Raw genomic sequence first — 12,848 nt, 5'->3', positions numbered from 1 at the left:
TTTACTCTCAGCTGTTCATAGGCTTGTGAATTTCCCGTGTGCTTTGCATTTACAGAACTCATTATTATTTTAAGCATAATCATCGAGAGCCCAAATCAGTTATTTTCTCAAACTGTCAATAGTTGAAATGAGAAGTGAACGCTATCCTACAGCAATTATTTTTGTCAGGGACAATCCATTTTCAATAATCATTTCATTCTGTTTGCTTTCCAGTATGTTAGAGTATTCACTGGACCTGCAGAACGTCAGTCTATCAGCAGTCCGGACCGTGAGGGTCCTGAGACCACTACGAGCTATTAACCGAGTTCCTAGTAAGTATGCTTGTTCTTCAGTCATCTCTAAACATTTTCTTACTCCATATTTGAGTTATTGACATGATTTCCGTCGACACTTGTATGTGGCAAAAGGAATCTTAATATGCCGCATGTGAGGCTGCTGAAGAAGATGAGAGCCCATAGTATTAGAGGGAAGATACTAGCATGGACAGAAGGTTGGCTGGATGCCGGAAGGCAAAGAGTGGGAATAAAGAGCACTTTTTCTGGTTGGCTGCCAGTGACCAGTGGTGTTCTGCAGGGGTCGAAGCTAGGCCGCTACTCTTCATGTTGTTTATCAGTCATTTGGATGAGCAAGTTGAAGACTTTGTGACCAAGTTTGCGAATTATGTGAAGGGACTCTGCAGAATGACTTGGACAGTTTGGGAGAGTGGACAAAGAAGTGGCAGATGAAATATTGCATAGCAAAGTATGCAGTCATGAATAAAGGCCTATTTTCCAAATGGGCAAGGATTCAGAAATCGGAGGTGCAAAGGGACTTGGGAGTGCTGATGCAGGATTCCCAAAAGGTTAATTTGCAAGTTGAATCGGTGGTAAGGAAGACTATGCAATGCTAGCATTTATTTCGAGAGACTAATATTTGAAAACAGAGATGTAATGCGGTGGCTTTATAAAGTACTGGTCAGACCGTATTTGAAGTATTGTGAGCAGTTTTAGGCCCCATATCTGAGGATGTGCTGACATTGGAAAGGGTCCAGAGGAGGTTTACGAGAATAATCCAGGAGATGATTGGGTTAATGTAGGATGAGTGTTTGACAGCATTGGGGCTGTACTTGTTGGAGGATGATGGGGGACCTCATTGAAACTTACCGAATAGTGAAAGGTCTGAATAGAGAGGATGTGGAGAGAATGTTACCACTAGTGGAAGAGTCTAGGACCAGAGGGCACACTCCGAATAAAAGGACATACCTTTAGAATGGAGATGAGGAGGAATTTCTTTAGTTAGCAGGTGGTGAATCTGTGAAATTCACTGCCACAGACGGCTGTGGGGGCCAACTCATTGGGTATTTTTAGGGTGGAGATTGACAGGTTCTTGATTAGCAAGGGTGTCAAGGGTTATGGGGTGAAGGCATGAGAATGGGGTTGTGAGGGAAAGATAGATTAGCTATTATGGAATGGCAGAGTAGACTCGATGGGCCAAATGTCCTATGGCTCCTGTGACTTATGAACTTACGAACTTGTCAAGAGGTTTTAGACTTTAGAGATACAGCGCGGAAACAGGCCATGCGGCCTACCAAGTCCGTGCCAACCAGCGATTATCCCATATACTAACACTATCCTACACACCATGGACAATTGACAATTTTATAAAAGCTAATTATCCTACAAACCTGTACGCCATTGGAGTGTGGTGGGGAAACCGGTGCACCTGGATCAAACCCACGTGGTCACTGGGAGGAGCCATCTTGGGGAACGGCTGCTAACCGGCAGCCGTCCGTTTAATTCACTTTTTTTTTTTGTAGTTCTAGTGAGTCCTGTGTTTTGTTTGTGGGAGAAATAGACTTTTTAATGTGGGGGAAGGCGGTAACTATATTTCTAGGTCCCTACCTGGTCGGTGAGGCTGCTTTTTCTCCGGGCTGCCCCGTCGACCCGTCCTCGTGGCCTACCAGCGGGCGTGGAGTGCCGTTTCCTGGCGGGGACCGCCCAGCACCTCGGCTTCGGTAGCGGCACAGCGCTGGAGCGCTATCGCGGAGCGGAGCGGGCGATGCCTTGCCTGGGTCGCCGCGCTGGATCGACGCGCTGGAGCTCCGGTGAGCTGTGACCGCCGAGTTCAACACCTCCGGGCTGCGAGTCTGCGGAGCGGAGCGGGCGGCGCCGACTTCAACATCGGGAGCCTGGGAGCTCCAAACCGGCGTGGCCTTGTCGGCTTCGGAAGCCGCGGTCTCCGGTAAGGAAGCGGCCGTTCCAGGTGGCCCAGCCGCTGAGAGGACTCTCCCGACGCCGGGGCAACAGCACCCGGCGAGAACGGCCAGGAACATCGGGCCTCCCTAGAGGCAATAGTGGAGGCCTCAATAGGCCTGACTTTGGGAGAATTGGGGAAGGGGACTGGACATTGTGCCTTCGTGTAATGATTTTTGTGTGTAAGTGATTATTTTAGTTTGTGTCCAAGATGGCTGTCGGAAGGGAGAGTGTACGCTGGCGTGGTTTAGCTGCCGCTGCTCTCTCTTCACATTGTGTTTTTGATTTTTTTGTCTTTGGATCGAATTCTGTCTTTAATTTGTGTATTGGTGATGTCTTTATTATTTATTTTACTCCGATTATATATTTTTTACTCTTGTTAAATTCTGTAAGGTGTCCTTGAGACTTTTGAAAGGCGCCCATAAATAAAATGTATTATTATTATTATTATTATTACAGCACCTGTAGTCAGGATCGAACCCTGGTCTCAGGTGCTGTAAGGCAGCAGCTCTACCGTTACGCCACTGTGCTGCCTTGAGGGGATAGTGACCACAACATGATAGAATTTTAACTGGTGTTTAAAATGATCAGTCCTTGCAAAATTAGTCTGCTAAATCTAAACAAAGGTAACTATGATATATAACAGTTAGATGTGGTTTATTGGGAAAATGTTTTGAAAGGCATGACGGAAGACAGGCCATGGTTAGCGGTTAAAGAAAATGCATAAATTGCAAAAAAATGCATATTTCGTTATAACACAGTAACTCGAAAGTAAAGTGATTCATCAGTGGTTGACAAGAGAAGTTAATGATAGTATTAAATCAAAGGAAAAGGCACATAAAGTTTCCAGAAATAGTAGTAGGTCAGTGGATTAGAAACGTTTCTGAATCCAGCAGAGGCGAAATTGATAAAGAAAGGCGATAGAATACAAGAGCAGACTGTCAAGAAATATAAAAATTGGCTGTGAAACTTCTATAGGTACATTAAAGGGCACAAACAAGGGAAAATGTGGCTTTGTTGCAGACAGAGACGGAAGAATTTATAATGGAAAATATAGAAATGGCAACCAAATTAAACTATTACATCGTGTTTGTCTTCATAGAAAACGCACAAGAACAAGATATATATTAAAGAATCAAACATCTGAAGGAATTAAGTATCAGTTAAAAAATCGAGTTGATCAGCTTGAAAGCTTTTCATGGGCTTTCCTCCGAGCCAAAAAAAAATTATAGGCTTCTGGAAAAGAGTAGAGGAGTGGTTCCCGGTTTAACTTAATTACTCAAGTTCCACGAGAATTAATTCCTCTTTCACAGAGCCATTAATCAGGATGGGCTGAATGGCTTCCTCTAAGATGCTAGAGGTAATTGTCTAGAAATTGTTCTGTGCCTGGAATTAGGAAGGGTTGAGGGGCAAGGGCAGAGGTGCAGAATTCCTGTGGAAGGAACAGATTATCCCCCACATATAGGCTACTGCAAAATTCTTCACTCCAAGAATTGCTCTTTGCCAATTTGTAAAAGACTGAAGTAGTAGTCCAGAGATCATGGCTTTGTGAACGTAATTTAGAACGTGGCTGCACATATTTCATCAGCAGAACCTATTTGCATCTGCATGGTCCATGACAATTGGAACTTACCCATTCCACAGCAAGCTTATCTTTGGTTCTAAAGAGATGTCCTTAATTCTGATAGTGGACAAGCTCCAGAGACTTTTGGATTTGTGCTTACACTACAGAGATCAGCATCTAGTCTCCTAACTACACTTTCTCCTGCCACGCATGGAGGTAAGGGTAATGCTCGTTCCATCTGTGCTACCCTTGTTACCCTTAGCCCACTCAACAACCATGCCACATCCCTACTCTGCACCACAAATTTCTCCGGATCACTATTATGCACAACAAATGCAGGGCCTAACCATGTAGAATGACATAGTTCCCTTGACCATACTTTATTGCCACTTGTCCTGTTATCATCTAACACGTGAGAGGTTTTGTCTGATAACACTCCTGTCATGTTAGGTCATTTTACAATGTTTAGGTGTATCGTTTAGTTTAGAGATACAGCACAGAAACAGGCCCTTAGGTCACTGAGTCCGCACCGACCAGCGATCCCTGCACATTAACACTACCCTATACACACTCGGGACAATTTTACATTGATACCAAGCCAATTAACTTACAAACCTGCATTTCTTGGAGAAAACCCACGCAGGTCATGGGGAGAACGTCAAAACTCCATAAAGACAAGCACCCGTAGTCAGGATCGAACCCGGGTCTCTCCGCTGTAAGGCAGTAGCTCTCCCACTATGCTACCATGCCACATTGTTTATTCTGTAATTCTATCCTTTACTCTGCCCTATGGCTCACACACTTGACACCGTGCACTTGTCTATTCTCTGCCCTGTAGTGATTGCTCTCTTCAATTACTCTGAGTAAATAGCACCAACTCTGCAACTTCATTACCAATCTGGAATCCTCTGAAAATAAATGACCCAATATTAGCCGTGATTTAAACTGTCAGATTAAAAGCCTGTCATTTGAACCACGTCATTAATAACGATTATTTTATCAGTGCAATTGGTCCACTGCCAGCTTGTCTCAGGCCAGAAATGATCGTCTCTTCTACTTTAATGACAATCTGATGTATGATAAGAACCAAGCCTCTGCTGTTTAATTGATGCTATAATTAGGCAAATTCACTTTCAAATCGGCTGGCTATTGCTCATAGCTCAAAAATATAATTTTTGTGGAAATGAAACATATGGATGGGACAGACCAAATAAAAATTGCATCCATCATTTTCATCAATATTAAGAGTGATTTTGTCATTGTTAAAACCCATCTTCCTGTGAAATATTCTTGAATTGGATTAAATGAGGCAATTTTGAAAGCAGGTGACTGATGCAAATGTCAGTGGAATTGAGATACTTTCAGTGATATTTATCTAGCGTAATTACAGAAGTGCTTTGTTCGCTATTATGAGAACATTGTAGACCTAAAGTTTTGGGACTTTTATATGTCAGGAAAATCAATGTTGTTTCGGCAGAAGTGGATTTAGCATAATGGGAAGGTTATATATAACATTGTTACAGTATAGCAATTCTAAAGTACATTGAGCTGAGCTGTTGGCTCATGTTGACTTTGTTCCAAAGTGGTTAGATTGTAATTAAGAACATTTCTAATGCCACATTACAAACTCATCCACATGCGGTCAGACTAACCTAAACTATTCTTGCAGAAAAATGGGTAATTGATCATGACTTTTTAAACACCTTTAAATAAGTTTTGTTTAAAACATTAACTCGTAGAAAAGTAGCTAGAAATGTCCTTTCTCTCCTGCATGGCCAAGAGCAAATTCTGGTCCTTCTAGCACAGCACTGGAAAGGATCCCTATCAATTAAGTCTCTTTAGCCTGTATCATTCAGGCCCTTAACCACACCCATGCCACTCCACCCCATCTTCTGATCTCCTAGCACAGTGATCCTCGATGTTTCTTGTAGCGATCACTATACAACCCCAGCCTGCCCAATAGTTGCGACATCACTGCAACCACTTATTGGTTGAGTATTAATTTGATCCTCAACCCACTCCACAGCCACGATCCCATTCTCATCCATTGCAATTTGAGGCACATGGGGCCCAGTCTCACTCACTCCTCTCTGGAATTGAGGCACAGAGTTTATTTTATTTTCTTCACTTCTTCGCTTCACCACCATCCTGCCCACTGACTCAAGGACGAAATTGCTGTCTCATGCTTGCCCCACCCGTCACCCCTCCACACCCAGGCAGTGTGTTTGATTCCACTCCTTCCCAATCCTTCCCTTTCCCTGTCATACCTGTGGCCTGTGGATATTCCAGCTCTTCAAACCAAGCCTCAAGAGGATCAAAGTTTCTTGACCACAATCACACAGACAATTCCTGTTTCACCTGCCTTTGTGTGAATTTTTTTTCCATCACACCTTAAATATGTGTCCTCTAATATTTTACTCCTCTACCCTGGAAAAAAGACTGACCATCCATCTTATCTATGCCACTCGTGATTTCTTTATAACTCAGGAATATTTCATTGAAGGAGTAATCAGATGGGACTCGGCAATGCTGGCTGATTTTTCACCTCCTTAGTCTATAGGTGCTCACACCAAGCATGGTATCCTTATCCGACATCATCTGTCTCAACGTTTCAGGGATTAACTCTCAGAACATGTTATCTTCAGTTGGTCACTTTGCACATTGTGCCTCTGTTATTTTCCTCACATTGTTAGGCCCACTGACCTGTTCAGGAAACCTGACGCTCCTACTGTTGATAGAAAGGTTGCCATAATTATGATTTATGTATTTTTGGGGAGTCTCTGGTTGAATGATGTACCAAAGCTAAGACTCCAGGGTTACAAAGTAAAATGACCCTTCACTCTGAATGTTATTATTCGTACTGTATCTGAAAGTGAACCCTTTGGGTATTGAGTGCTCTTTCTAGTCTTTTGTAATATGGAGATTTTATACCAGCTATGATTTCATGCAAATTTTTCAGATGTTACATATTTATAAATCTTTCTCTCTGTGACATTTTCCATTCTATTTTTATTTTCAATCTGATATTGCATTATCCACCAATGTCAAAAGCACATTGATGCTGCATGGACATTGAATAAAGATTTGGATCCAGATTCTTTCAGAAAGGCCTTGCATATTGATATTGCATAATTTTTTGGGGGGGGGGAACTTGATGAGCTAAATATTGAAAGTCAATCACAGCACACTGGATACTGTCCATCCCTCTCCCTTAAACACTTTGATCTCATTTGTTAACTTTTGCTAATTTTGTTGGGATGATTTCCATGCCAAATGGTCAACATTATGTGCCAGGACTAAACTATTTATCCTGATGTTTACTTGGGTAATTCAACAATAAAATTAAGCCAGTGTGCTGCTGGTTGTTACAAGTCCGGACTTAGGCACTTACTCCCACTTTCAAGAGGTTGCAGAACTAGAATACAACACTCAAAGAAGCATGTGTGGAAAAGGAGGTTATTCTGCTGTGCCTGTGCTGGATGTTTGAGAAAGATTTACAAATTGTCCTAGTCACTTGCCCCTTTTTATTTTCCAAGAATATCCAACTACTTTTGAAAATTACTGGTGGATCTTCTCCTACCATCTTCGTAGGCTGTGCAGTCCAGGTCATAAAATCAAATCACGCAAAATAATTAAAATTTATCTTCCGTTTCTTTTGCCAATTATTTTGAAACATCCTTTGTGAGACTTCCCTCCCTGTGAAACCAGTTTCCTATTTACCAAAACCTTCATAATTAATAGCATCTCTTCTTAACTTTGCCTCCTTCAAAGAAAACAATCCCAGTTTATTCAATCTGCACATACGAAATGTAATATCACCCATACATTTTGGTAAATCTGCTTTGAACCATCACCGAGGACTTAACCAGAATAGAAAATGTGGATCATAATAATCTAATGACTCAAATGTGAAGCTAACTGGTGAATAGGTGATTAATGAAGTTAAAGTTTATAACCCGTGTCATTTGTGTACATGGTGCAATGCTGGGTTTTCAACCATACATACCGTAAGTAATAATTCTGGGACACATGATATATTTAACAACTGGCAGCTGCATCTGTCTCAGGAGATACTGAATTCATTAAATATAATCTGCTTCTCTCGATTGTACTGTCCTGCTCTTTTGACGTAAGATGTCCTTTTAGTCTGAGCACATCCATAATCATTTGCCTTAATCATTGATCTTGCAAATCTAATGAAACTTCATATCGCATGTATTTTAGTTACAAAAAAAATCAACGTGTCATTAAATACCCAAACAAAATAGATGGCAGAGACTGAACAATTATAGAAATACTGATAGAAATGCTCAATTAAACTGGTCAATTAAGTAATGAATGATAGTGACCAAAGTATTAATCACCAAATTTAATAGTGTATGCTATTAAAAGATATCAAAGTAATTCTTAATTGACAGGAGGCAGATTACTTTGAAAGATATTAATTAATAACTGATGCATGATTTACAGGGGATATCTTAATTTTACAGTAACTGAGCAGTATATGAATCCACTTGGAAACACACCAATATTAATAGATGAACACAACACATTTTAATGCATTAATAAATTGAAAACAATATGTTTTGCTGAACGTCAATAAATATATTGAAAATAATTGATAACTGCTGTTAGGTCACTTTTGACACTAGATCCAGTGATAGGAACAACAAAAATTCACATCTCTGCTCTTATCTCGTAGGTATGCGGATATTGGTGACCCTGCTGCTGGACACTTTGCCTATGTTAGGCAACGTACTTCTCCTCTGTTTCTTTGTCTTCTTTATTTTCGGCATTGTTGGGGTCCAACTATGGGCAGGGCTTCTACGAAACAGGTGCTTTCTTGAAGAAAACTATACCATGTAAGTATGTCTGAATTTGGTTGGATTTATAGTTACACGGTAAAATAAGAATGCCATGTAAATGCAAATGTGAATATGAATGTGGTGCTAGTAATCTTAAATTTGCTTCTGGTACAGAGTTTCCAGTGTATTATATGGGAAGGGTTTGGCAGCTAACGCACACACACGTGTAATGCAAATGCAACCAATAACACCAACACTCAATTCTTTGCTGTCTGAGTTTGTTCGTGACATCCACACATTTGACAGTCAGTTCTCAATCTTTGTACTATATTTATAACACTAAATGTGCATGGTTTTCTGCCTTTCATAATCAAGATCAATTCAGAATTCAACTCCATTTATCTTTGTTCCCTTTGCAAAACAAATTTCTTTCACTCCTGTTTTAATTTACTTGGCATCCACAGTTTTTTGAGGAGTTTGCAGATTTTCCCTGTTTACCGCAAGACCTTGCCACTTTTTTTCCCCCTAACTTTAAATTAATCTCACCCAGCAATCTCCTTAAGCATGTTATCCAGCAGGTGAGAGCAGAATGCAACCTCCAGGCCCTGGATAAATTATTTCTCCTATGTCCTGAAGCATTACAATGGGTCGTAACATTTACTGGTTATAGTCTATGACCAGAATTCCGTGCCTGCTGACTAGAAACCTCTGACAAGTTGATCCAAAATATGATGGTCGGAAACTCTTTTTCAATCTGGGCAGAGTTTTCTTCACACATAATGAGAACTCAGGGTCTGAATCCATTATTGGGTGATGACTGCACTCACTCCATGCTTTGAGCTATCAAACGATAGCTGGAATGATTTCCACAATTTGTAGTGGGCCAGGGAAGATGTACAACTAAGCTTGGTTTAACATAGTACACATGTTGTCCACAGCCCTTCACTCAGAGACAGGGTTCCTCCTTGTGCCATAACGTGAATGGGACTCAACGTAGTATGCAAACTTGGTTAAGGAGTGAGGCAACCTAAGGAGAGAGCAAAATTGAATAATATTAGTTGGCTAAGCTGGTGTACAGTGCATTAAAGCCTTGCATCATGTGATGAAGAGCCAGACCTTATGTCCGAGCTCTCAGTGATATGCTGTTAGGCATTGCATCTGTAAGTGGTCAACTTCATCCCTTCATGGTCTTTTGAGCTGGTGATGCAATGTTCCCAGGCTCACTGGCCATTAGTGTAAAAAGCAACTCAAAACCACTTCTATAGTTAACCCATTTTCCAGCTGAGACTACAGTAATTCTCCCTGTCCGTTAGTTATGCTTGCTTTCTGATATAATAGTCAGAGATAACCAAGGACAAACTTACTACTGAAGACCCGAATAAAGAAGAGGATAAGAAATAGAACATAATCCCTTTGCCCCATCATGTTTGTGTTGACCATGATGCCATTCTAACTATTCCCATCTACTTACACTCAAATCCCTGCCTGTTCATGGATCTGTTTAAATACTTCTTAAACATTGCTATCGTATGTGCCTCTACCACTTCCCTTCGCATATCTTCCCTCTCTTATCTTTTTCATCTTATACCTGCACCCTCTAATATTTGATATTTGCACTTTGGGAGATGGTAAATCTTCAGAAGTGTGAGAAGTGTACACCCACAGTGAAAGCAGTTTCGTGCTCTGAGACAGTCACTGACTGATTGTGGTGCAGTAAAGCTTCAGGATTGCTACCGACTACAGGACACTCAGAACCAAGCCCAGGTCTGAAGTGAACTTGTCTCCTGCCATTTAACAATGTGATTGTGCCAATTCCATTGTGACAATAAGCCATTCTCATTTGGTTATCTTCCAATAAAAATCCTGTAATCGGCAGCAGTTATGCCAATGGAGATATGAGTGAATCTATGCAGGTAATAACATGGTGCTTTTAAACAACCACAGGCCCATCACGCCTTCCCTGCAGAGCAGTATAATGCAAAGTTGTATATTCGAGAAATTGGAGTGCATGGTGTTGTAGTTTAAAGTGTAATACTGTTAAATTTCAATGAAAAATAAGATTTCAACATGGATTGTAAAGCTGAATTTTTCATACTGTATTCTTTGTGTGTCAGTAATGTCAGATGTGAGCAGTGACATTCAATAACATCATTTGACACCACTTCAGGGATCCCTGTTCAGAATAATGTTATCCACAGGCTCCTCATGAGTGTAGGCATTCAGCCAGACCCAAGTCTGCTCAACATTTCATTGTTAAAGAGGACCTTCCTGAGCAGGTTTCAGTCCACTGTTGGGATATTTCATCAGGCACTTAGCCCTTCTTTGGATTCCTTTCCACCAGATGCAGTCCCAACCCTCCTTTGCCCCAAAGTTGCAACCATATCCTAATTATTAACCCTGGACCCCTATCCACAATGAACTAGCCTAACCCGCAACCACCAGCCTCTTCACCCCACCTTTGTAATGGTTCCATGGGTGAGAAACCTACTAAAGTGGTCTCACTATCCTTTGGGCTATAGCTTTTCCTTTCATTAATCTGGCTGCTTACTTTTGTTGTCTATTAATTAGTCTATTCTCAGCCTCAATTGAATATTAAAATCGCAAGTCATAAGATGATGGTAAACAGAAAAGACCGATTATCCACCCATATAGCAACTGTTTTGGCACACATTGTGGAACCTTCTGAGAATAATTTCTTAATTATCTCACAAATTCTACTACTTTTCCTGTGTATTTCTCAGACCTGCCTCCCAAGAGTTGGATCGATATTATCACACAGAAAATGATGATGAAAACCCCTTCATTTGCTCTCTCATGAAGGATAACGGAATGCGTTATTGTCGCACTGTGCCACAAAGACGAGTGAACAACATTGATTGTACCTTGGATGATGCAAGTTACTTCCTGTTACAGGGTAACACCACAAACAATGCCAGCTGTGTAAACTGGAATCAGTATTATACCCAGTGCCAGCCTGCTGATCACAACCCATTCAAAGGAGCCATCAACTTTGATAACATTGGATATGCATGGATAGCAATATTCCAGGTATTTTGAGTATTTCTCTCTTCCTTGACTTTTAAGGTGAAGAAGACTAGAATACTCCATTTCTTACCTTCTTAAAGCTGTCAACAACTTTCAATAAATTCACTAATACTGTACAACATTTTCATTAAAAAATGAAAGTGAAGGCTCATAATCATATTGATCTCAAGACATTGCAGTGTTTTATAATTAATTAAGTAGTTTTGTAAATTGAGAAATAGAATTTACAAATAGCAAGGATGAACAAAAAGCAATGAGATAAATGGCTAAATAATCTTTCTTTCATGGTGGTTTAGATAAATATCGGGCTGTAGTCTTCTTTGAAATGGTGTGATGGGATCTATTAGATCCACACTAATAGCAAGCTTACATTTCATCTGAAAGACCACAGCTACCAATTGTGCAAAATTGCCTTTGTCAGGTAGAAGAGTTTTGTTTTAATTTTGAAGTACTGATGGAAGGCCATTGCTCAGTTTATCTATTATCCAATGCCCCGTGATTTATTAAAACAAGTATCAAAAACCACTGCAGGTTTTCAGGATTAAGGAAACTTTGGGCAGAAGTAAACCAGAACCTCTGGTTCCAAACTAATTTAAAACCCCTCAGCATTGAAATTGGTTCTGATGTTTACATCAAAGTCACTAGGCACAATAGGGTAAAAGGAACAAACAAAATGTGTAGGAAGGAACTGCAGATGCTGGTTTAAATCGAAAATAGACACGAAATGCTGGAGTAACTCAGCGGGACAGGCAGCATCTCTGGAGAGAAGGAATGGGTGATGTTTCGGGTCGAGACCCTTAAGCGTAAAAGGAACAGGTCAGTTTAGTCTGACATACCTCACCATCGGTAGTATTTAACTATGACAAGGAAATAATCTATGTACAATTCAACTTTTATGTTGATTGCTTTGGTGAATGTGTAGAGATTGATTCCGGCCCATTCACAGAGTGACTGGGAATTGTGCAAAATATGTGAGAATGAACTTTACGACACCCAATAATAACAGGAAGCACTAATGGCCAGCGGTATTACCTTGTTTGTATTGTGCAATAAACTAAGCACTGGCATCTATCTCTTGGATGCTACTGAAAATGATGCAATGTTAACTTGTATGGAACACTGGTTAGAGTACACTTGGTGTTCTGTGATCTCCATATTTGTAAAAAAGATATTGGAGTAGGTACATGGGAGATTTACAAGGAT

The 12,848-nt window shown here is 40.6% G+C and overlaps 1 protein-coding gene across 1 annotated transcript in view; it reads left to right on the top strand.

The window, feature by feature from the left end:
• LOC116988061 (voltage-dependent T-type calcium channel subunit alpha-1G-like) overlaps nt 1-12,848 on the top strand; it is a 225,078-nt gene that overhangs the window by 30,090 nt on the left and 182,140 nt on the right. The window contains exons 3-5 of the mRNA XM_033044505.1: nt 214-311; nt 8,498-8,657; nt 11,342-11,648. Of these exons, the coding sequence (XP_032900396.1) occupies nt 214-311; nt 8,498-8,657; nt 11,342-11,648 (565 nt within the window). The remainder of the gene's footprint in view (nt 1-213; nt 312-8,497; nt 8,658-11,341; nt 11,649-12,848) is intronic.

This window comes from Amblyraja radiata, chromosome 26 (genome assembly GCF_010909765.2).
Source record: "Amblyraja radiata isolate CabotCenter1 chromosome 26, sAmbRad1.1.pri, whole genome shotgun sequence".
Lineage (NCBI taxonomy): Eukaryota > Metazoa > Chordata > Chondrichthyes > Rajiformes > Rajidae > Amblyraja > Amblyraja radiata.
The sequence above is the reverse complement of the archived record's forward strand: the minus strand, read 5'-3'. Positions and strand labels throughout refer to the sequence as shown.